The 26,618-nt window shown below is 39.9% G+C and overlaps 2 protein-coding genes across 4 annotated transcripts in view; both read left to right on the forward strand.

The window, feature by feature from the left end:
* Positions 1-26,618, forward strand: part of nebl (nebulette) — a 379,969-nt gene that overhangs the window by 262,173 nt on the left and 91,178 nt on the right. The window lies entirely within an intron of this gene.
* LOC138751820 (nebulette-like) overlaps positions 1-26,618 on the forward strand; it is a 101,694-nt gene that overhangs the window by 20,894 nt on the left and 54,182 nt on the right. The window contains exons 2-7 of the mRNA XM_069914654.1: positions 12,419-12,490; positions 12,815-12,919; positions 13,577-13,687; positions 15,882-15,992; positions 25,316-25,417; positions 26,371-26,475. Of these exons, the coding sequence (XP_069770755.1) occupies positions 12,890-12,919; positions 13,577-13,687; positions 15,882-15,992; positions 25,316-25,417; positions 26,371-26,475 (459 nt within the window). The 5' untranslated portion in view covers positions 12,419-12,490; positions 12,815-12,889. The remainder of the gene's footprint in view (positions 1-12,418; positions 12,491-12,814; positions 12,920-13,576; positions 13,688-15,881; positions 15,993-25,315; positions 25,418-26,370; positions 26,476-26,618) is intronic.

Here is a 26,618-nt window from a genome sequence, read left to right on the forward strand (position 1 = left end):
GTGTTGTCCTGTCCCCTTACACTCCTGCAGGTACAGAGGTTGCCCCCTGCAGTAGGCCGATGGTGTACCACCACATTCACCCCCTTCTTTAAAATTGTCCTGGGTGGGGGGGGCAGTAACAAGGAATCGTACCCACTATACAAAATACAATATTTACAGATCGAGACAATCCGGCGGCCGCAGGGGTCTCTGTGACCGTCGTAGGACGTTGAGGAGGTACCTTGCACAGTCCGCATTCATGGGGGGCTTGTACAAGTTCTCGAGAGTGTCCATTGCAGTCTTGTACATGGAGCAGCCTTTGGCTCCTGGTCACTGGTCAGAGGGGAAGTAGGGGGGGCTGGCGGCAGGGGTCTGTGTGACTGGTGTGGTGCCATGCGGAGGGGTGGCCAAGGGGGCTAGGGTCGAGTCGTATTGGATGGGTGGGGGGGGCAAGTTCGTCCCCCAAGGCTGAAGCAGGCCCCTGGTGGTCAAGGAGGTCCTTTGCACCCCATAGCTGCCTGGGGACGGGAATGTATGCCCGGTTGGAGTCGTCCTGGGCTGAAGGATGCAGTGGAGTGGTGGATGCACCTGCTGGTGCCAGGTCGAGACTGTGTCCTCCCTGCCACCGCCAAAACTAACATAGGTGTAGTTGTGGTTTGTGTGAGAGAGGAAGACCTGCTCGACCAAGGGTTTGGCCTTGTGTGTCTGTACACGTTTACGCAGGAGCACTGGTCCCAGGGACGTGAGCCATGCTGGGCGGGACATTCCAGTCACCGACTTCTTGGGGAATGTGAACAGATGTTCATGAGGGGTCTCGTTGGTAGCCGTACATAGCAGCAACCGAATGGCAAGGAGAGCCTCGGGCATGATGTCCTGCCAGTTCTCAATGGCCCACCTTTTCAACTTGAGTGCCAGGAGGACTGCCTTCCAGACCACCCCATTTTCGCGTTCCACTTACCCATTGCCTCTCGGGTTATAACTCGTCATGCGACTAGTCGCGATGCCCCCCGCCGTCAGGTACTGGCGCAGCTCGTCACATAAAACTAGACCCCCAGTCGCTGTGGATGAAAGCGGGGTAGCCAAACATGGTGAAGATCTGTCCCAGGGCCCTGATGACGGTGGCCGTGGAGGTGTCCAGGCAAGGGATAGCAAAAGGGAAGCGTCAGTACTCGTCCACTACCGTAAGAAAGTAGATGTTTCGGTTCGTGGAAGGCAGGGGCCCTTTGAAGTCCATACTGAGACGCTCGAAGGGCCGGGTGGCCTTTATGACATGGCCTTGGGGTGGGTGGAAGAAATGGGGTTTACACCGCACAGACCCGGCAGTCCTCGGTCATGTCCTTGATGTCCCTGTTGGTATTCGGCAGGTTCCGGGACTTATCGAATTGGTACAACCTGGTGGCACCCGGATGGCAGAGGAACTCATGCAATGCCTGCAGCCTGTCATTGTGCATAGACACACAGGTCTGAGAGAGGGCATCGGGGGAGTTGTTAAACTTCCCGGGGCGGTACTGGATGTCGTAGCAGTAGGTTGCCAGCTCGACTCTCCAGCGCAGGGTCTTGTTGTTCTTGATCTTGCTCTTGTGGGTAGTGTTAAACATGAACACCACGGCCCGCTGGTCTGTGAGGAGGGTGAATCTCCTCCTGGTCAGGAAGTGGTGCCAGTGGCGGACTGCTTTCACAATCGCCTGGGCCTCCTTTTCATTGGCGGAATGCCCTAGCTTGGAGCCGTGGAGGGTCCTAGAGAAGAAAGTGATGGGGCTCCTCCCCTCCCCCTTGGTTGAGGGTGGCGGCGAGAGCTACCTCAGAGGCATCGCTCTCCACCTGGAAGGGGGAGTCCTCATTCATGGCCTGTATCGTGGTGTTCACGATGTCCTGCCTGATGCGGATGAAGGCTACCTGCGCCTCGGGTGGGAGAGGAAAAGTTGTAGCTTGGGCCAGTGGGCGGACCTTGTCTGAGAAGCAAGGGACCCACTGCGAGTAATAGGAGAATAGGCCAGGGCACCTGCGGAGGACCTTTAGCATGGGGGGGAGGGGTAACTTCATTAATGGGTGCATCAGTTTCGGCGCGATCGTCGGTCTGACCCACACCAGGACCCACAGTACTTACAGGGGTGCTGGGCACCTGCTGCAGCAATGTTCTCCTCCCCAGCTCGGTCTGGGGCTGCAGCTGCAGTGTGAGAGGGCCATGAGGGAGCCTGGGGGAACCTGGAATCAAAAGCTGCAGGGCTGCAGCTTCCAGGGTTCGAACCACTTCCACTTTCTTGGTCAGAGCATAGATACTATCTTCCAGCAGCTTCTGCCTGATGGCCCTCGAGCATAGCCCTCAGATGAAGGTGTCCCGGATCAGCCTCTCGACCTCCTCTGTGCCTACCCCGGGTTCAGCCAGACATGGTCGGGCCATCTCTCGCAGGTGTTCCAGGTAAGACTCAGCCATCTCCCTTGGTTGCTTGGCTCAAGTGTTGAGGAGGTACCTTGCACAGTCCGCATTCATGGGGGGCTTGTACAAGTTCTCGAGAGTGTCCATTGCAGTCTTGTACGTGGAGCAGCCTTTGGTTGCCTGGAAGGCGTGGGGACCCAGCTTTGACCGGAGTAGGACCAGCCTCTTCCAATCTGAGTCCAGGATGCTGCTTGTGTGCGCCTCGATGATTGCCTCGACCACGTGCTGCCAGATCTCAAAGCGTGTCTGGGTTTCCGGGTGATGTGGGTCGACTTCGAGGCTCCCTGCGCTCAGGAGTTTTTCCATGGCAGCCGTGGGAAAATTTTGTGGATTAAATTGTGGTGCGCTGTTAGCCAGAATCAGACACACACAAGGTAAAGACTGTACAACAGGCTTTAATCCACAAAGACTTCCACAGAGCCAGGCTGGCTGTAGCTGCAGCAACTCTGAGTGAGGCCTCAGGAGGCCGGCGCAGGCTTATATCCCGGAGGGTGATTGACACCCGACTGGGTGGGGCTTGATCCATTCAGGCCGACTGATTGACAGCCGGCCAGGTGTTGACCTGTCCCCTTATACTCCTACAGGTACAGAGGTTGCCCCCTGCAGTAGGCCAATGGTACACTCTTGCAGGTACAGAAGTTTCCCCCTGCAGTAGGCCGGTCGGTGGTGGTGTACCACCACAGGAGCATAAAATAGCAGAGATTGAAATCAAGAAATTGTAAGTTCTCTAGCACAAGAAACTAATACAGTGTCAGAGACCAGAACACAATGGAGGAGATTGAACTGACAGAAGAAACTATTCAGCAGAATGAATCTATTATGAGGGTGAAATGTGTTAACCACTTCAACAAGAGAAAGCAATGAGTTTTTTTAATGTATACTGCAAGTAAGTCATCTGGTTTTGGAACGTAATGAAGTAGTTTCCTGAGCTGAAGAACTTGCAGCTTCCTGACTTGATTCATTGCTGTTATCTGACACTTCAAAGCAAATGATTCATTGTCAACTTTGGAATAGGTTCATCATTATCTTTAACCCTGTCATTATGCGCATGCATGACGTCAGCACCCCCTGTTGGTGTGCCTTGCTGTTTGTCCTTAAAAACGTAGGGTATACATTCTCTTGTTTGAATCTTCTGATACCCTGTGTATAGCATTATGGTTAAAGCTTATCAGCAATTCCAGCAGACTGAGGATCAATGCAAAAATATATTGTTTTTTGTGCAACTTTAGCATGCACTTTGAAGTTTACTTAATGTATGAAGCCTTTTGTCAAACAGGAAATATTGCTGAACTGTGGAAGTGAAACTGAGCATAAAAAGAATTGTCTGGAGAATGTCTGAAGTACAGTGTTTCCTTAAATGTGCTTTTGACATTTGGTGTATGACTTTTTAAATCTAAAGAGGCACATGTACAATTGAAGTTCAGCACTAAGTAAAGACAAAATGTCATTTCCTCCCAGCCCCCAATGGTAACTGAAGCAATGATTAGTCAGACTTCCATCTCAGATGTTTTTGTAAGTGAAATTTATCCAACATTTTAATTGGATTTGAATGTTCCATTAAAGTCAGCAATAATTATTTTTGAGTTGAAGAAAGTTACAAAGGAAAATGGAAGGAGGCAGCAGGTCAGTTCAGAGCAACTAAATAAACATGCTCATTGTATAATTGCGACCCTTGATGATGTGAGTAACCTCTGGCTATGAAATGCATCCTATTTATCTTAATTGACCCAAACAAATAGTTAATATATAATTGGCTGTGCAATAGCTGGTATTCTTGTACTTAAAAAAGATAATTTGGTGGGATTTTTGAATGAAAAGCAGAAGATTGAGTTTTGGGGTCAGAAATGGAATTCAACAGGAAGGAAGCAATAACAAATGAATGAACTGTTTATATTGGAATGCCAACATTTTGAAATGAAAGTGCAGTAACAGTTACCATGACTACACTGAAACATTTTCAGGGGGTGTTGCCTGCATTAACAAAACTGCTTTATTGTATCCACTAGGGTTGGTATAACCCAGTGCAGTAACTCATGGTATCACCCCCCACCCCCCAATTATGAGCCTCCCATACCAGACCCCCTACAGAATACTTGATAATGTTTTTTGTACTAATGTACTCATAAATCATAATTCCCATATCTCACTGAATGTAATGACAATAGTAGTGAGATAAACAATGAGGGGAAAATGAGGTAGTCATAGATAAGAGTTACAGCCTGGGTAAGGCCACAGGAGGAGGATAAGTGGGTCAGGATGAGTAAGGTGCTAGAGGAGGACCCCTGTGGCTGAAACCCTCAATAATAGGTATTCCTCTTTGAGTACTGTTGGGAAGGGACAGCCTAGCTGGGGAAAGCAACAGTGACTGTACCTCTGGCACATTGTCGGTCCCTGTGGCACAGAAGGGTAGGGAAAGGAAGAGGAGGGCAGTAGTCATAGGGGACTCAATAATTAGGAGGATAGATGGGAAATTCTGTGGATGCAGTAAGGAAAACCGGGTAGTGGTTTGCCTCCCTTGTGCCAGGGTCCAGGATGTTGCTGCTCATGTCCAAAATATCCTAAAGTGGAAGGGAGATGAGCCAGAGGTCGTGGTACATGTAGGTACCAACGATGTAAGGAGGAAGAGTGAATAGGTCCTGAAAGGTTAGTACAGGGAGTTAGGTAGGGAGTTGAAAAGAAGGATGGCAAAGGGAGTAATCTCGGGATTATTGCCTGTGCCTTGCGACAGTGAGAGCAGGAATAGAATGAGGTGGAAGATAAATGCGTGGCTGAAGGGGTGGAGCAAGGCCAGGGATTCAAGTTTCTGGATCACTGGGACCATTTTTGGGGGAGGTGGGACCTGTACAGAAAGAACGGGTTGCACTTGAATCCTAGGGAGACCAGGATCCTGGCAGGGACATTTACTAAGGTTACTCAGGAGACTTTAAACAAGAATGGTTGGGGGGAGGGAACCAAGCGAAGGAGAAGAGCAAGGAGCAGGTTAGATTGCAAACAGATAAAGGTTGTAGACAATGTTTGCGGGTGGATAGGCAGGTGATAGAGAAGGAAGATGCTCTGTGCGAAGATGGAGGGGAAATGATAGAAAAAGAAGATAATAGAGTTGTTTGTAAAGATAGGGGCAAACAGAGAGTAAGAAATGGGAAATCTCTGAAGTGCATATATTTTAATGCTAGGAGCATTGTAAGGAAGGTGGATAAACTGAGGGTGTGGATAGACACTTGGCAGTTTGACGTGATAGTGATTAGTGAAACATGCTTCCATGAGGGATGTGACTGGCATTTTGTTGCTTTATGTGTGATAGAATTGGAGGGGCAAGAGGGACTGGTGTAGTATTACTTGTCAGGGAAATTGTTATAGCGGTGCTTAGGCAGGATAGTTTAGAAGGCTCATGGGGGGGGGGATGAGGAATGGGAAAGGGGGAGTCACACTTATAGGGGTCTATTATAGAGTACCTAATAAGGAGCGAGAACTAGAGGAGCAAATTTGTCGGGAGTTGGCAGATATTTGTAATAAACACAGGGCTGTGATAGTGGGAGATTTTAATTTTCCAAATATAGATTGGGAATCCCATTCGGTGAAAGGGCTGGATAGATTAGAATTTGTAAAATGTGTGCAGGGTAATTTTTTAAAGCAATATGTAGAGGTACTGACTAGAGAAGGGGCAGTATTGCATCTACTGTTGGGGAAGGAAATAGATCAGGTGACAGAGGTATGTGTTGGGGAACATTTCGGGTCCAGTGATCATAGTGCCATTAGCTTCAATGTAATTATGGAAAGGGATAGGTCAGGGCCTAGGGTTGAGGTTTTCGATAGGGGAAAAGCTAGATTTGAGGAGATGAGAAAGGATTTAAAAGAAAGTGGATTGGGACAATTTGTTTTATAGGAAGGATTCAGTAGGGACATGGAGGTCTTTTAGAGATGAGATTTTGAGGGTACAAAATGTTTATGTTCCTGATAGGTTGAAAGACAGGGTCAAAAGTTTGAGAGAGTCATGGTTTCAAGGGATATTGGAAATTTGTTCAAAAAAAGGGGAGGCTTACAATAAATATAAGAAACAAGGAATAAAGGAGATGTTCAGAGAACACATTGAATGTAAAAAGAATCTTAAGAAAGAAATAAGAAAAGCTAAAAGATATGAGGTGTCTTTAGCAAACAGGGTGAAAATAAATCCAAAAGGTTTCTATAAATATGTTAATAGCAAAAGGAGAGTGAGGGATAAAATTGGTCGATTAGAGAATCAGAGCGGACAACTTTGTGTGGAGCCAAATGAGATGGAGGTGATTTTTAACAAGTTCTTTTCTTCAGTGTTCACTAAGGAGAAGGATATTGAATTGTGCAGGGTAAAGGAAGCAAAGAGGGTAATTATGGAAAATGTAGAGATTAAGAAAGAGGAAGTACTGGAGGTTTTGAAGCATATAAAGGTGGATTTCTCCAGGTCCTAACAGGATTTTCACCATGATCTTGAGAAAAGTTAGTGAGGAAATAGCAGCGGCTCTGACAGTGATTTTTCAAATGCCATTAGAGATGGGTACAGTGCCGGAGGATTGGTGTATTGCTAATGTAGTTCCTTTGTTAAAAAAGGGTTCGAAGAGCAAGTCTAGCAAATATAGACCTGTAAGTTTGACGTCTGTGGTAGGAAAGTTAATGGAAAGCATTCTTAGAGATAATATATATAAGTATCTAGAGAGACAGGGTTTGATCAGGAATACTTAACACAGATTTGTGCATGGAAGGTCATGTTCGACCAATCTCGTTGAATTTTTTGAAGAGGTGACTAGGAATGTTGATAAGGGGAAAGCAGTGGATGTTGTCTATCTGGACTTAAGTAAGGCCTTCAATAAAGTTTGCATGGAAGGTTAGTTAGGAAGGTTCAAGTGCTAGGTATTTACTTTGAGATAGTTAAATGGATTCAACAGTGGCTGGAAGGGAGATGCTTGAGAGTCGTAGTGGATAACAGTTTGTCAGGCTGGAGGCTGGTGACAAGCGGTGTGCCTCAGGGTTCTGTATTGGGTACTTTGCTGTTTGTCATTTATGTTAATGATTTTGATGATGGGATGGTAAATTGGATTAGTAAATATGTGGATGATACTAAAATAGGTAGAATTGTGGATAATGAAGAAGGTTTTCAAAGATTGCAAAAGGATTTGGACTGCTTAGAAGAGAGGGCTGAAAGATAGCAGATGGACTTTAATGCTGAGAAATGTGAAGTGCTCTATTTTGGAAGGAATAATCAAAACAGGACATGCGTAATAAATGGAAGGGCATTGAAGAATGCAGTGGAGCAGAAAGATCTAGGAATAATGGTTCATCGTTCCCTGAAGGTAGAATCTCATGTGGATAGGGTGGGGAAGAAGGCTTTTAGTATGCTGGCCTTTATAAATCAAAACATAGAATATAGGAGTTGGGAAGTGATGTTGAGACTGTTCAAGGCATTGGTGAGGCCAAATTTGGAATACTGTGTGCACTTCTGGTCACCAAATTATAGGAAGGATATCAACAAGGTAGAGTGAGTGCAGAGAAGATTTACAAAAATGTTAGCTGGGTTTCAAAATCTAGATTACAAAGAAAGATTAAGCAGATTAGGTCTTTATTCCTTGGAGCATAGAAGGTTGAGGGGGGGGGGGGATTTGACAGAGGTATTTAAGATAATGAGGGGGATAGATAGAGTTGATGTGGATAGGCTTTTTCCTTTAAGGGTAGGAGAGATTGAAACAAGAGGTCATGAGTTAAGAGTTAAGGGGCAAATTTTTAGAAGTAACATAAGTGAGATCTTCTTCACTCAGAGAGTGGTGGCTATAAGTTTCCGGGAGAAGTAGTGGCAGCAATGCCCATTTTGTCATTTAAGGAAAAATTGGATAGTTATATGGATGGGAGGGGAATGGAGGGTTATGAGCAAGGTGCAGGTGGATGGGACTAGAGGAGAATACTTGATTCTGTGTGGACTAGAAGGGCTGAGATGTATTTAAAATTACTCCTTTAAATTACAATATCAAACAATAGAATTCAAAATAAAAACATTTAAGAACTACATCAAAATTATGTTGATTTGAATGTTTAACATTATTGTTACTTGATATACATTAATGGATTAGGTTTGCAAAATCAATAATGGTCCAAATAATGCAGAACTTGTAGACAAATGCATATGGAGATATATTCATAAATGAAATAATACGATTAAAAATAAACAGGAACAAATGCAAAAGCATTTCAGCACTAGGTGAACATCTCGACTAATTACTTTCTTAGTCTTCAAAGCTGCGAACTTGTGAATCACTTCATCGAAATCAATGCCATTCGCCAACTCGGTTTTAAAAGTTGTAAAAATAGTTCTAAAAGTATAGAATTATATGTGCTAAATATAGTTGTAAATTGCTTAAATGTAATATTTCGTAGATTATATGAATACTAACAACAAAATTGTTTTGTAAAATCTTTCTACATTGAATTATGTTATTAGTTACATCATTATTAGTAATTGAGCAGAAGCCTTTTTCTCCTTTTCCTTTAATTATTATTTCATTCTAAAAACAGTTATTAATAGAGGTTCACAAATACTGATTACCACTGTACTGTAATTGGGTAATAATGACAGCTCTGACTGGAGCACTTTAGAAGGTTCAAAAAGTAAATTAGATTAGAGTTTTAGCCTTGTGGGTATATTGATACATGTAAACTTGGCTTATGAAAAATGCTTTTGTTGTTTTAACTAACTACAGGGATATTTTTATAAAAATTAATAAATTTACGCTGAAACATTGCACAAAAATTCTATAGGCAGTCATTTTGGTGTCACCCCCTCTGATGCTGTCACCGGGTGAGGTCTGCACCCCCCTGGTCACACCAGTGATTGTGTCAACATTGTTCTGGTAGAAAACCTGCTTTCATTTAATGTATATGCTAATGTGTCAACTTTGGAAGTTGAATGTTGGCTGGGGATATTGAACAATCTTCTGCATGACACTTTTCAAAACTGTGAGCCCAATATTCCTTTCTTGAATCCTTGATGTAACTAAACTGCATTTTATTTTCAGACTCTGATGGTTCTACTGAGTATACCAGGGTCTGTGCTGTTGATTTGGATGCCCAGCATTTTTTGTCTTTTCCTTTTAATCACATTTATTTATACTATCATTAAAGATGCAGCCTCTTCATTAGAGGGTGGGAAGGGAGTGATGAGTCAGAGGAAATGTCTATTTGCAATACATGGCATGCTTGTAAACAAATGAAAGGATTCTGAAAACCTTTAATTTATTTTCTGTCAGCTTATTGGGGTTGAGGAGTTTTTTAAAATCCATCCACAGAATATGGACTTGGTAGGCTGAACCAGAATTTAATTGTCCATTCTTCATTACTCTTGAGAAGATGGTGTGAGCTACTTTCCTGAATGATGCAGTCCTTGAAGTGTGGATATTACCCACAATATGGGGGACACAGTTCGCGAAGCAGTTAGCACAACGCAACCCAGGTTTGAATCTGTCTGTAGGGAGTTTGTATGTTCTTCCTGTGACCTGCATGAATTTTGCCAAGGTGCTCTGCTTTCCTCCCAACCTCCAAAGCCTACAGGGCTGGTATTATTGGGCGGTATGAGTTTCATGTGCAAGAGGGTCCTTCTGCTGTAATATAAAAGTTCCTGGATTTTGGCTCTGGAATGGTAATATATTTCCAAGTCAGGATGATATGTGGTTTGGAGGACAAATTCCAGATGGCGGTGTTCCCATGTTTTTGCTGCCTTTTGCTTCTAGCTAGTAGAGGTTGTAGGTTTGGAAGGTGCCATCTAAGGATTCTTCAAAAGTTGCTGCAGTGCATCCTATAACTTGTACAAACTGCTGCAACTGTGTTGTCATTGGTGGATTGAGTAAATGGGGTGGGGTGGGGTGCCTATCAAGAAGGCTGCAATGTCTGGTAAAATCAAAACACAGAAATGCTGGAGTAATTCAGGCGGTCTCGCAATGTCCATAGGAGAGAAAGCTATATGACTATCAATGTTTTGGGCCTTTGCACATTGAGGAAGGGCTCAGGCCTGAAACGTTGGTACGCTGTGAGACTGGCCAGGATCCTCTAGCATCTCTGTGTTTTGACTATAATTACAGCAACTGCACTCTCATGTTTTGCAGGTCCTGTAAGATGTCGAGCTTCTTGAGTGTTGCTGAATTGCACTCATCCAAGTAAGTGGAGAGTGTTCCATCACATTCCAGATTTGAGCCTTGTAGATGGTAGACAGACTTTGGGGTGTTAGGAAGTGAGTAGCGCTGCAGGATTCCTAGCCACTGACCATCTCTTGTAGCCAGATTATGAACATGATTAGTTTATTTTTTTGACGTGTGACATATGGTACAAAACATGCTCCAATTATCAGCAAACATCTATATTTCTAACCTCTAATTGAAGAAAGGTCATTGATAAAGCAGCTGAAGATGGTTCGGTCGAGTACACTATTCTGAGGAACTCCTGCAGAGATGTCCTGTGTTGAGAAAATTGACCTTCAACCTCTACAACCATATTCCTTTGTGCCAGATCCAATTCAAATCAGTGGAAGGTTTATTTTCCTGATTTGCAGTGATTCCAGTTTAGCCAGGCTTCTTAATACCAAGCTCAATTAAATGCTGCCTTGTTGTCAAGGGCAGTTACTCCCACTTCATCTCCGAAGTTCAGCTCTTTTATCTATGTTTTGATCAAATCTGTAATGAGATGAGAGGAGTGACATTGGTGCATCAAAACTGAGTTTTGGAGAGCAGGTTGTTGCTAATCAAATGCTGTCTGATGGGTGCCATTAATTATCCCAAGTATTTAAAAAGGTTATGTCTGATAACTCTCTCTCTCTCTCTCTCTCTCTCTCTCTCTCTCTCATTTGCAATAGTTTTAGTGACATGAAACATGCTGCCTGATTGTGCCCTAGGTCTACCCCCACTTCAAAAACCCTTTCATCTTCCACCAGACTGTGACCCAGATTCCACCCTCCATCCAGACAGCAGATTGCAACCATCCCAAGATTTAAATATAAAGATCTTGATTTTCTTCACTTCCCTGCTATTCTTCACTAATTCCATGTCATCCTGCCCATCTCTCAGGCTTGTGTCTTCTGTGTTCACTCCCTCCTCAACTTGTCATCTGAATAAATTTTTCTGCATGTTCTGCAGTAGTAGAGGAAATGCTTTCGACTACCAAAATAGTTCAAGGTCAATTTTCTTGCCTTGGGCCTAGCGCAATAAAATGTGGCATGTGAGATCCATGCCCAAATTTCTGTGCCTTAGCTAGCATGGAACAACATGTAGGTCTGTAATTTTAAATTATGTTTGAAGTTCTTTGGTTTAATTGTATCTAAATTGAATAAGGTAGAAGTAAATTTGACAAACATTGTGTCTATTAACAATAAATACATGTAGTAGTGGCAACTTCTGCCTTCAACTTTGGATAGATTATCGGATTTCCTGAAAATAAAGCACTGGACATAACCATAACACTTATTCCAGTCATGAAATTCCCTTGCAGCTTTATACTTTATACTTTCAGTAAAGAATAGATTCTTAACTACTCAGACTTTATTTTCATCTACCAAACTTAATTAAATCTTGCATCTTAAATTCTTAACTTCTGCAAAATGAAAATCCAAGTTAATCTTTTGAAGGTTATTATTATTTCCAAAGAGGAATATGCCACTGGAGACATCTGGCAAGCTTTTGTAATCACTTCTGTTGAATTCTTGAGATAAAGACCATCAACTCGTCAAGTGCTTGCTAAATTAGGCTGTCCTCTAAAACCATCCTCCATGCTGTGGTTGGAATAGACTAGGGGCAAACAGTTGAAGCTACTGGAGCAGTCGTGAAAGTTGTTTTTTAAATTCTTTTTAATTTATTTAAAGAAAATGAGGGTTCATAATTCCAGTCAAGAAGAGAGGGAGGAAAAACTGGAAGAGGTTTAACATTTTAAAGATTTCTTCTATTATATTTTAGTAATCATTCCGGGAAAAGAAAACTTGAAAATTTTATTTGTTTTCCTTAGGTACTCAGTAGACCTATTGTGAAAGACAGGAGTATTGAATTTGCCCAGAAATGTAGTGATCAGATAAGTGAGGTGAGTAAATTCTGTTGAAATATTGATGTAGTGCACAGAATTAACATTGTTAATTAAGTGTGATATTAGTCTTTTAACATTTCAAGCATTTGACTTTTACATAGTATAATGTGAAATTAAAGAAGTCATTGACTTGATTTAAAATTATTTTGACTGCTTTAAATATTTAATATAAAATACTCCATCTCAGTTATTACACTACTGGTATAAAATAAATGGAATGATTTGTGAAGCTGTAACAGTTAAAATGGTTGTCTGTATTTGATTCCAGTTTATTGATTGAATGTAATTTTAAGTCTGTACTACTGATGCATTTCTTCTCAGATAAAATACAAAGAGCGATACATAAAGTCAAAAGGAAAATATATATTTGTTCCCGATACGCCTCAACAACAATGTATGAATAAAGCAAATGTTCTTATATCAGAGGTAAGCTATATCATATTTCATTCTAAATTAATGCAAGGAAATTACATCACTGAAGGTATCTTAATTTTCACACAAATTAAGAGAAATGCAATGTCTTTGGCTTGAAGATTTGTCGAGCCCAATTCCAATGACTGTATCAGAATATTGCCTAGTGATAAGTTTTAATGGTGATCCCGTTACAGTTTATGGGCAGTGAGAGGGCATTAATTCTCATGAGGGTGGCCAGTCCCACGCAGAAGCACATGTCTGTGGCAACTACCACTCACATGTCCATGGAAACCTCAGCTTTGATCTACCTGGAAGTGCGTTAACAACTCGTGTTTCTGGCTACTAACTTGCCACTCACCAATAATGATGATCTGAAAAGGCCCACAAGGAACCTTATATATAAATGAATTAAGTGTGTTACTTTTATGTTTCGATTTCCAAATAAAGTTTGAAATAGGTATAGATGTAAAACTTTTTTTTGAAATATGTGATAAGCAAGAAATGCAAAAAAAATCTGAAAAATGAATACTTGAAAAAGGAAATAATAAAACAAGCTGTTAACACAAAATTGCTAAAAGCATCTTTCTAGGAATAACTGTGCACCACTTAATATTTACATTTGTTGAACTGTATTTGACTGTGCAATAACAAACACTTTTGTACTTGCAGACCAAATACAAAGAAGATATGAAGAAGGAATGTTCTAAATGCTTGTATTCACAAATGCCTGCTACCATTGATACTGTGTTTGCTAAAGAAGTTTCTCAAGTTCAGAGTAAGGTATGATGATGGTCGTGCTTTGCTTAGCACTTGAAATTTTTTTAGATTTCATATTTTTTGTCTGAGTACATACGTGACATCACGTATTTTTTCCTGCAGGCGCGGCAGAATTACCATTAATTGGTAGTGCATAAATTAACTTTATGCAGCGTAAAACATAAACAAACAAAGAACTGTAAACAAACTGACTATGGAGGGCTTTGCGCCATCATAGGAACATAGGAAGTAGGAACAGGAGTAGGCCAAAAATGGCCCATCGAGGCTGCTCCGCCATCCAATACGATCATGGCTGATCTAATTTATGACCTAACATTGGGGGATCATTATCTCAAAGGATCTTTCCTGGACCCAACGGACTAATGGCATCATGAAGAAAGTACGTCAGTGCCTCTACTTCCTCAGGAGTTTGCAGAGGTTTGGTATGGCATCTGAAACCCTGGCAAATTTCTACAGATGTGTGGTGGAAAGTATGCCGACCAGCTGCATTATGGTCTGGAATAGGGATACTGATAGCCCTGAGCATAAAGCCCTCCACAGCCCAGGATGTCATAGGCAAAGCCCTCCCCATCATTAAGAATATCTACAGGAAATGCTGCCATCTGAGAGCAGCACCAATCCTCAAGGATCCACACCACCCAGCACATACTCTGTTCTTGCTGCTACCATCAGAAATGAGGTACAGGTGCCTAACCTTTTATCCGGAATTCTGACCACTCCAAATCCGGCATTTTTTTCTGTAGATTACATCTGCTCATCAAAAATGGAGTTTGGCACCAAACATAATCTGATGTGACCCTTGCTCAACTTTCGTGTATTCTGTCGCATTCTGCTGCTTAATAAGTACTTTCGAATTGCCGACTACTGATGCCCATCCACAGTCACAGCACTTTCAGTTGGCCTGGCAGCAGCTCAATGGCCGTTGTCGCTACCCATAATCTCCCTCGCAGCAGAAACTGCTGTACTAGTGCCAGTGCAATGGAACCAATAAGTGGGCTGTTCCCCTGGTGCTGGTACAGCAGGGGGTGGGGTGGGGGAAGAGAGAGATGGCAGCGCGAATTGGGCTGGCAGTTGGGGGTGGAGAGAGATGGCACCATGACTTGGGTGGGAGAGAGACAACAGCACAACTTGAGCAGGGGGAGAGAAACAGCAGCGTGACTCAGATGGGCGAAGGGGGAGTGAGATGCCAGCACAACTTGGGCAGGCGAGGAGGGGGGAGAGATGGCAGGGTGACTCATGCGGGCGACTCAGGCGGGTGAGGGAGGAGAGACAGCAGCGCAACTCGGATAGGGTGGGCTTAAAGGGACCAAAATCAAAATGATTCTGAAATCCGGCAGGTGTCCGGTCCTGACGATCCCAGTATAGGTGCCCTAAGACTCGCACCACCAGGTTCAGGAACAGCTGCTACCCCTCCACCATCAGACTCCTCAACAACAAACTCAATCAGGGACTCATTTAATGATTCTTACTTTTGTACTTCATTATTTTTAAAATTCTCTCTATATTGCAGTTAGATTACATTTATTTATCTATTTACATTTCTTTATTTTTTTACATATATTTGTTGTGTATATTTTTTTTGAACTAACAATAAGAGATAATTCTGCTATGCCTGCAAGGAAAAAAAAGAATCTCAGGGTTGACAATAATCTGAATCTGATTTGTGTCTTCTCCCTTTGTCCATGTGGGTATCCCCCGGGTGCTCTGGTTTCCTCCCCCCCTCCAAAACTTATGGGGATGTAGGTTAATTTGGATGAATTTGGGTGGCTTGAGTTTAAATGGCTGGAATCAGCTTCTACTGTGTTGTAAATAGATTTAAATATAAAATAAAAGAAAGTAATGAGAAAGTATGAAAAATTATCCTAGTGATTTGCACTTTGAATTATTTGTAAAAACTTTACTTGTATGTTTCCCAATAACTTTCTTCATGTAACAGAGCACGTTGTGTTATCTTTTATATCAGCTACGTAGGGATGGGGACTTTGCGCCAGGGTAATTACTTTGAATAAGGAATCAGCAGTGGGAAGCCATTTTTCCGCAGAGATCAAAAATGAAATATCGGTAATTCAGTTGCATGTTCGATGTAATTTTAAAATAAGTGAAACAGGAAGATACAATTTTTAAGTTAAGCATAATTGTTGTAAAATAATCAGTCCAGAATATTATTAAGGTGTTTATTTTATTTTTGTCTTGTTAGAAACAATATAAGCTAAAGTATGATGCGGAAAAAGGAAAATCAAATTATTCCAACATGAAAGAGCCGCCAGATGTTAAACATGCAATGGATGTCAATAAACATCAAAGTGATGTAAGTGATATGTGTTATGGAATACTCATATAAGGACACAGCATTATTTTGTCATAATACTAGTTCCATTTTCCTACTTAAAAAAAGTAAAAGGTAAGACCAGAGAGGCTGCAAACACTAGAATCTGAAGTAAAAATCAAGCATTGAGAGGAATTCCATAAGTCAAACAGTATCTGTGGGGTCAAAGAGATGGTCAGAATTTCTCGTCAAGACCCTGCATCAGACTAATCTGTTAATTTTCCTGTAAAAGACAAAGATCTGTACAATGTTTCAATGTACACTTGTGGGGCTGCACATATTGTTTTGGATGATTGCTTTTGTTGGTTATGGGAAAAATGTTGATTAAGCCAGCAGGAGAGGTACTCATTTTTGCTTTCTTGTCCTCAAGACATTAATTAAACATGCTATACATGTGTCATGTTGCAACAGTACAAGGGGAGTTGTGTCTCTTGGTGCATATTTAACATAATTCTTATCAGATGTGTGATGGTGAATCTTGACTAGAAGAATCTGGTTGAATTTATGAAAAATGCTACACATAAAATTTTTAGGCCTATTTTAACTGGAAGCACCTCACCTCTATTGAATTATTTTTGCTGTAATTGTGATTTTGTTCAGAAGAGATTCCACCAATAGTGGGTACATTAACTAAGCAATTGTTTTTTTTTAATATTAGCAGAATGTTGTGAGTATCCACCTGCTAAACTCCTTTAAGCAGATGTGATCTTGCTTTTGTGTTTCATTTGAAAGGTAGCACTGGCACCACGACATCACTCATTATTCTGATTGTTGAGGAACATTGAGACCTGATGTCAGGAACATTGGCATTTAAGTTTTAGGGTTTGAAGTGCCCGGAATCAATGTTACTTCCACATTTTTCTGATATGTCGATCTGGAATAAAGTTTTTACTGAGCTATATTTTCTTCTGCTTGGCATGGTATGAAGCCAATATTATTTAAGGCAACAAATCTATTTTGTGAAAAATATTGTTGGTAGAACAGCTGCAGTTTTTTGGCACTCAAGCTTCTATATTAATTAACTTTCTGTTTCACCTTAATAATGCCAGTTTGGATTCTCCACAATTCAACAATTCTAATGAATGTTACAACTTATTCCAACATGGAAATATAAAGCAGATAATTATGTATGATATTGTGTTTCTTCACTATTCACCAATGAAAATAACTTTCAGATTTAGCCAATACAAGCAAACCACACTTGGAATTGTGTACTAACTTGCAGAAAAATGTAAAATGTCAAAAAACACAGATGCTGAAATTTTGAACTAAAATTAAAAAAAAAGTACTCAGCAGGTTGGACAGTATCTGTGGAAAAGAAAAAGGATTTGGGTAATTGCCATTGTTATGGGGTGTGACAGGAAAGATGAAATCAGGCGATTTGTTAGATAGAGATGTTGGGGAGATGCAGTTTGATGGTTCAGGTGAAGACTGGTTGAGATTAATGAATGATACTGGAGGATGAAGGTAAACAATTGTATTAACCCTAAGGCATGGTAAGGTTGCAGGTGACACTAAAATTCGTAGAGTTGTGAAAAGGGTAGAGGGTTATCAAAGTCTACAAAAGGACTAATCAGTGATGGATATGAGCAGAGAAATGGCAGATGCAGATTAATTCAGACAAGCATGAGGTTCTGCACTTTGAGAAGTCAATTATAAGAGGAATGTTCATAGTTATTGGACAGATTCTTAAAAGCTTTGATGTATAGAGAGATTTGGGGATTTGGATCCATAACTCTTTGAAAGTGGCTATAAAAGAAGGTGGTAAAGAAGGCGATTGGTATGTTTGGCTTCATTGGGCAGTAACAAATTATGTTGCAGCTATAAAATCATTTTGATTAGGTTGCACTTGAAGTACTTTGTGCACTATTGGTCACTTCATTACAGGAAGAATGTAGAGGGTTTGGATGGGTACAGTGAAGATTTACCAGATGTTGCTTGGACAAGAGGGGGATGAGTTCAAGGGAAAGAGTGACCAAACTTGGGTTGTTTTTTTCTGGAGCATTGGACGCTGAGGGGATATCTGACGGAAGTTTATAAAATTGTGAAAGGCATTTGTAATGGAAGATTTAAACTGTTTTTTTACTTTTGCAGCCTTTGCTTCTACAAGGCTGAGAACCTGCTTGTTTTTAAGAATCAGCAGACATAAGCTAAATTTCACCGAAGGGCCAGAGATGCAGTTATCTGACGAAAGGACATCTGTGTACCAAGAACATTTAATCTTCCTGCTTGTTTTGGTCACACTGTCAGAGGCCTAGCCTTGATGCAAAATAAACCATTGTATTCAAAGTGATAAGCTGAAAATTACATTATTCGATAGAATCCTAGCATGCTAGCTTGCTTGCTTATCTTTCTTGCTGTGCTGGGAATAGGTGCTTGGGTAAGCAGTTTTTGGGTAATATAAGCCATGGTCTCACTGCTGAAGTTTGAGACTCTCCGAGAGGTGGCAACATCTCTCAGCAAGAAGAAGAACTTCTGGAGTCCATGTAACGTCCCAGTCGTGGGAGGTGGAGAAGCTGCTACCGGCGCCCCGACAACCTACTACAAGTGTGCAGTCATTGCCTCGCTTCGGCAGTTGGGACCAGTCCAGGCGTTGATAAGTATAGTTGGGAAAGGCTAGCATATTGTAGTTTGAAATCAGGTTTTGAATTTGTAATGAACATTTGTAAAATCTGAACTGCTCTCGGTGTGTGTGTCTATTTTTTTTGGTAGCTCAAACACTGTGACCAATCTAAAACGAACAAAGTGAGAGGTACAAGCTTACCCAGGACAGCATTGATAGGTAGACAGTCAGAATCTTTTCCTCAGGTTAAAAATGTCATACTAGCTTTCAGAATCCGAATTCATTGTCATGAATATGTCATGAAATTCATGTTTTTCAGAAGCATTACAATGCGAATATTCTAAAATTCACATTTCAAAAATAAATAAATAGGATAAAGTGAGGTGGAGTCTGTGGTTCATTGTCCATTCAGAAACCTGATGGCAGAAGGGAAGAAACTGTTTTGCACTGTTAGGTGTTCATCTTCAGGCTCCTGTACCTTCTACCTGATGGTAGTAGTCTGAAGAGGCCATGGCCTGATGATGGGGGTCCTTGAGGATAGAGGCTGTTTTCTTGAGACACCACCTCTTGTAGATGTCCTTAGTGGAGTGAAGACTGATGCCGATGGCCAAGGGGAAGAAGCCATCTTAGTTGCTCTTCTTCAGACTGTTGTACTTTATTCCTCATGTTAAAAGGGCATAGCCTAGGTGGTGGGGGTCCTTGAGGATAGAGCTGCTTTCTTAAGACATCCCTCTCTTGAACATGTCCAAGATGGATTGAAGTCTCGTCCCTGTTATATTGCTGGCTGAGTTATTTTTCCCTAGAATTACTTTTCCTCTTCGGTTCTTTGCCACCTCCAAACCAGATGGTGATGGTGCTCTCCATGGTACACCTGTAGAAGCTTTTGAGAGTAGTTGGTGATGTACCAAATCTCCTTAAACTCTTACGGTCTAGCACTGGTGAGCCTTCTTTGTGATTGCATGATATGGAGTTACCCAGGACAAATCCTCAGAAATGTTAACACCCTAGAATTTGACCTTCTCCACTGCTGACCTCTCAGTGAGGACTGGTTTGCGTTCTCCTGACTGAAGTATGCCCTGGTGGATGTACTTATTTTCAGATTAGGTGTTGGGGGAAGGAGTTTAAAGAAAATGTTGCAGGCCAACTTACACAGACTGGTAGGTGTCTGGAAAGAACTGCAGGGAATAGAGAGATATGAATCATGTGCAAGTAATAGAATTTTAATTTAATTAAACCATCTTCTGTACAGACATTAGGGCTGAAGAATCTGTCCCTGTATCATACTTTTCAATGTTCTATCCCAGTTTTGTTCTGTGCTAGCAAGAGCATGACATCCCAAGAGTATCCTGGAGACATTATAACAATGAAACATGGCCTAGGATCCTTTTGAATCCACCTAATGAGAGTTATGCAGGCAGCAACCTAATTTGGTATGTATATGTCAGGAATTGAGTGGTTGAATTTTCCAAGTGATTCAAAGGGATGAGGAAGTTGATGCTTGTATTTCATGTGGAAAAAAATATTTTCAATTACATATGCAGAGGAAAGTAATGTTAGACAATTGAATTGGTCCCTTGGAAGATGAAAAGGGAGTATTAATATTGGGTAACATGGAAATAGCCCAGGCTTTCAGCAAATATTTTATATCAGTCTTCACAGCGGACATTTTAACATGCAAAAGAATGACATTCAGGATGTGATAAGAAGTAAGGACCTCAATACAATTACTGTCAATATAAAGGCAAAACAGTGGGTTTAAAGATAGAAAGGTCCCCTCACCCATATGGAATGCAAGTCAGGGAACTGAAAGAAATGGCTGGTTCAAGTAGAGACTGTTGTGGTAATTTACCAAAGTATCTGAACTCTGGGCAAGTCCCTGCAGATTGGAAGACAGCAAATGCCTTGCCACTATTAAATATGCATACAGGCAGGAAGCTCACAAGCATAGGGCAGTTACCTTAGCATATATATTTGGAAAAATGCTTGAAGCTATCATTAAGGAAGACATAGCGAGATATCTGGATATAACTTGTCCCATCAGGCAGAGACAGTTTTTTTTTTAATTTTTATTTTTCACACCATAAATCACGTTAGCCATGATATACACTTTTTCTTTTTCACACATATACAGTGTCTTTTGGTCATGATCGACAAATGTACTTGAGCTCTTTGAGAATATAATGAGCGCAGTGAATAGAGGGGAACGTGGGTCTTGTATACTTGTTTTTTCCAGAAATCATCACTGAAGAGGAGAGTTCTCCAATTTCTGATAACCTCATGCATTGTTTTCTCAGTTTTTCCCCCCTATCTCTTCTCTTTATTTCCTTCACTTTCCCTGGCCTCTACCAGGCTGTCACCGACACCTTCCTTCCTCCATCTCCCCACCCCTTTCTCCTACCAGAATCCTTTTTCCTTAGCCCTCTGCCTCTTCTTCTTGTTAACTCCCAACTTCTTAAATTTTTTTTATTTATTTCCCCTCCCATCTATATTCGTCTGTCACCTACCAACCCGTATTCCACCCCTATACCCCTCCCCCCTTTTATTTAGGCATCTATTTTTCTTACTATTCATGATTAAGGGGTTTGCCCTGAAATATTAGTTATCTTTTGCCTTAACCTTTGTGAGTTTCCCCAAAGATGAGAAGGAACTGCTTTTCCCAGGGAGTAGTGTGTCTGTGAAATTATCCTGACCAAAGAAACAGTAGAGGCTACCTCATTAAATATCTTGTAACACAGAGTTAGATAGATCTTTTACTGTGTAGGGGAATTATGGGTTAAGGGGAAAAGGCAGGTCCACAGCCAGATCAGCCATGATCTTGTAAAATGGGAGAGCAGGCTTGATGGTCAGATGACCTTCTCATTGATAAAACTACAAGAGGTGACTTGTGTTCTTAAGGACTTCTAACCTTTTCCCAGGAGGTCTAAATATAATTGATTTAATATTATGTATTTTGTAATTACTCTAACTATAGAAGGAATATTATTCCACAGTGTGGATGTTGCTCTACATGTCACCTCGTGAATTTAGCCCTCTATTTTCTATCAATTTTCCCAGTCAAAGGAGCAGAAGGGGAAAATTGCAATTTTATCTGGAAAGATGGAGCCTAATTGGATAATTCTTTGAAAGACATACCGTCTAAGTAATCTCCTGTGCTGCATCTTTTGTGACTGAAATCTTAGTCTACAACAATGCCTATTGGGACTTTTTAATTGTCAGTGATGGCTAATTTCTAATCTGTACCATATAACTGTGGTAAAATGGAGGGGTTTCAAAATCTGTGCCATCTTAAAATGTTTTTATCCTGAAGTGGCTTTGGCTGATGAAAGTATATTGGATTGCAGAGGACTCAGAAGATCAACCATAACATTTTTTAAATTTTTTTAAATTTTTCACACTATAAACCATATAGATCAAGATACATACATTTTTCTTCTTAAATACATACAGTGTCATTTTCTCCCCCCTTCCCTCCTCCCCTCCCTCCCTCACTACCTCCCCTCCCATTTATTTAAAGTTCAGAAAATAAGATACATTAAACCCATCAAACAATGTTGTCACTCAATAAAAATAAACAAGAAATTCCACTGAGTCAGTTCTTTTCATTCTCTTCTCCTTCTGTCATTTTAGGTGGTAGATGTCCACGGTAGGTTTTCTCTATTATGTTTCATGTATGGCTCCAATATTTGTTCAAATATTGTAATGTTATTTCTTAAATTATATGGTTTTTTTTAATGGAATACATTTATTTATTTCTATATACCATTGTTGTATTCTCAAGTTATCTTCTAATTTCCAGGCTGTGCTGCTCTCTCAAAAATTATCATTTGCTTGAGCAAATATAAAGATCTTTAGTGTGTATCTTTAATAATAATTCTGCTGAAAGCCCAGATTATTAAGAAATAAACAAAGTTCCAATTTATATTCTTTGAAAATATACTCATTTAACACAGACAATTTCTGATTTCATGCTCTCATTGTGCAAGTAATCACCTTGTATATTAAGTCCAAGACCTAATTAAAAGAATTTGTATGGGTGGATTTCCACTGTCAACTTTGCCTAATTGGACAACTGCACAGCAAATTTTATGCCTCCATAGCTAATCCTGCCAAAACTTCTAGAGTTTCCAATTGCTAATCATATTGGAGTCAGGAAGATATTGATTTCAGTTTTAAAACAGTCATTTGATTCAAGTGAGTATTATATGTGCATTATTATGTGGGGGAGAAAATTATTCAATTTATTTTTAATTGACATGGCTGTTTCTTTAAGATTTTGGTACTTCTGACGTCATGTACCAAAGCAAATAGTTTCTTGTATTAATTATGACATAATTAATACATAATTTAATCTCAATTTAACACATAAAAATATAAACTAAATTAAAAAAGAATCTGTCCTTAATATTTGATCTTTTAATCTCAATTTTGCTTTGATTAATCTGTCTTGAACTTTCTTAGGCAAAATAGTGTGGTTTTAAAACAAACATGAAATGATATAATTCCATTATTTTTATAATATTGTGCTTTCAGTTTTCTTTTTATTCCAATTTCTCACTGCATAAATATTTGAGGAAATGGTGCAATGTGCAGGTCAATTAATTTTATTCCAAACATGCATAAAGTTTTACTTTTCATTAGTTATCATGTTTTATAAGCTCTTCTTAGAAAATCGTTTCAAATAATTAAAAAAAAACTTTTTGAAGAAGGTTGGGAACCAATATTTCAGTTACTCAGTTCCTGAGTGGGAGAGTTTTTGAGTGGGATAGCTGGCTAAAATAATTTGTTCTTCAAATGAAGGTTGTGATTCAACAAAAAGATATAAGAATCAGGACGTCATAAGCTATTTGAACTCTCAAGAATACTCTCGCATTCAATGAGATACTGGCTAATCCAAATGAACAAAATATCTTAATTTTCCCTCGCTCTCCAAAACCCCCGTCAAATTATTGTCAACGTCTGCCTTGAATATATTCAACGACTCTTTAGCTGCCCAAGGTTGAAAGTCCCATAGATGTACAGCCATAGAATTTTATTCTCTTCTCCATCTTTAATGGCTCCTTTGTCCCAGGAATCAGCCTAGTGATGCATCTGAGCTGTCTCCAATGCAAGCAAACCCTCCTTAAATAAGGAGACCAAAACTGCAGTATTCCAGATGTAGCCTAATCAGGTCCCTGTAGAGTTGTGTCAAATTCCCTTTGCAATTCCCTAATTACCTGTGTATTTCTTGTGCTAGGACTCACAGATTTCTCTGTATCACAATTCTTGGCCATTTCACTCCATTAACTAATCATCAGCTTTTCTATTTTCTCTTTCAAAACAGGTAACGCAATACTTCCACATTATACTTCATCGGCCACTTACTTGCTCACTATTTTAACTTGTCATTATGCCTTTGCATGTTCTTTGTGAGCTCCTCATAACTTGCTAGCACACAGCTATCTTGCATTCTTTAAACATTAATCATGTAGATTTCAGAGGACCATGAGCCCATGTTACCCAAAAAAATCTAGAGAGGATAAAAACGTAAGAAAGTGTAGTTAAGTAATACCATCAAACTTATCAGACCACTCAGTTCAAGTTCCAGGTATGGTTTTAGGACATCTTCAGCTACTTCTTTGACATTTCCTGCCTCTTCCCCCATCATGTCCATTTATTACCTACCCATTCACATTTTTATCATTCTCCATTGTTTAAGCCTCTCAGTTACTCTTTGCATGTTTCATTTCCACAATACAGATAGTTGAATTTTGTCACCTGTATTTACATTTATCATCACGCCATCTCATTCTCTATCAGATATTGGAGGAATAATTTAAACCTTGATGTATTTAAATCTGTTTTGAATTTTCATCATTTGATTCTGCACGGTCAATATAAAGAAATGACCTACCTAAATCTGCATCCTTTAACCTGCAAAAATAAAAACTAATCGCAAATGAAAGGGTGGAGCAGATTCCCTTCTAGAAGTTGCTGGAATCTATTCCAATACCATATTGTTGGATAGGTGAGAATACCCATTTTGACATTTAGAGATTGATGAGGACAAGGCAATGGCTGGCTGATAATATATTAAATAAATTTGCTGATGTTGCCAACAGGGTGTGTTGGCATATGAAGCCACAAAATTGGAAGCATCAAGAATTGAAGTTGATGCAGATGTAAATTTCATCAAATGGGGGATAAACTTGTGATTGTAGAAAATTGCAACATTATTGTCATGCGAGATTACAAAACCCATCCATTGGTTTGTCAAGTTAATTCAATATATCATAAAGAAGTTAATGTCAGTGAAAATATGTTGCTTTCTTAGATCACTGGTCCACTGAGATTTGCTGACCTTCTGTGTCATGAATGTTGAAAGCAAATGTATGGTGTATATACAAAAGAAGTGCTGTGTTTTCTTTTTTTTATCTTGTGCTTGGAATGAATCAATCTGAATGCATTATATATTGATTTGCATGTACTTGAACTTTTCCTGGAAGATGTTTGTGAAAATTATTCCTATTGATTAAATTGAAATCTCAGTATTTGCATATCTACATCAACCAGTGTACTGGTTTATGAATGTGATCTTAAAGGTGATTTCCATCTTGGAAATATGTATATAATTTCACATTTACACTGTACTTGATACTGTATTTAAAATGTGTGTAATACTCTACAAATTCCTTTAAAATCCAAATTAAGTGGATATCGAATGCAGATTTTGGTGTGAATAAGATATCTAATTTCTTTTTAACAGGTATTTTACAGGAAAGATGCAGATACTATTCACAGTTATACAGAGATTGTTGATAGACCAGATATCAAAAAAGCAACCCAAACAACCAAGTTGGTTAGCAATGTAAGGAAATGTTTTTGATCAATATTCCAATATTTATTTGTTAACTTAAAGATATAATTTTACCAAATATGTTAGATCGTCACAAAATTTATTGAGGGTTGGGGGTGTAAGTTCCTGACAAATATTTGTGATAAAGCAGAACAGCAGCTCAATATTAGTGTTATTTGGTGATTTTTCACTTTTAGATTTTTACTTTAGAATTTATTTTATATCATTGCTGCAGTGATGAGGTAGAATTTCAGAAACCCAAATGCAAGGATATCTAACCTAAAATTATAATCTTAGTTCTCTCCAAATGTGCAATATGCCAGGACATAAATTGATTTGGCCCAAAGTTAAATCCATCTGCACATATTGTATAAAGTGTAATCAGGATTTGTACAAAATAGCAACAAGAATTTTAGCTGATCAGAAACATCTTCACTTCAACATATCATGGTCTGTTAACCAGGGAACCCCACTATGCTTTTCATATCAGTACAGAGAAATGCAGAGCAAATCTCCTCTGAAGAAAGGGATGTGTTTCTGCATCAACTGTCCACCAGTATTAACTGATAGGTTTAGAAACTGTTATGCCTTCCTGTGTGGCGAATAGTTGAAATACCAGTTCACGAGGACAATATATCTTCCTCCAAAGGAAACAGGACAACAATACATCTGAAAGGGAAATGGAAAAGGAGGGAAATAAAATCCAAATTTAATCAGTGCTTTAACCTCAGTAGTAAAGCCTGCCCTTTGTGGAGTTTGGGAAGGCACTTTTACGTGGCCCTGGGCATTCTGAAATCATTAAAACTCTTAACCCTGCAATTGCTCTACAATTCAAAAGTGACAATTCAAACTGATTATTAATAGGGATGATTAAATGGAATATTGTTAAATTGTGATAGTAGTCAAAATAATTTATATATATTTCTGAAGTAGAATACAAATTGATCGTTTTAAATGTTTTTCAGTTTGCATATAAAAGCCAAGCTAAAACAGAAGCAGCTATGAAAACATCTGTTATTGGTAGATCAGACATTGAGCATGCAAAGGAGGTTTCCAAAATCACCAGCCAAGTAAGTATTTTAAATTGAAAGTATTTCTGTAAAAAATGCAAATCATTTCTTTATTTTGTAGACACTGTGTAATTTATCAGAATTAAGAGCATTAACTGACAGGGACCTTAATTATGAGAACCTGAGTAATTTTCTTCATACTT

The sequence above is a fragment of the Narcine bancroftii genome, chromosome 1 (genome assembly GCF_036971445.1).
Source record: "Narcine bancroftii isolate sNarBan1 chromosome 1, sNarBan1.hap1, whole genome shotgun sequence".
Classification (NCBI taxonomy): domain Eukaryota; kingdom Metazoa; phylum Chordata; class Chondrichthyes; order Torpediniformes; family Narcinidae; genus Narcine; species Narcine bancroftii.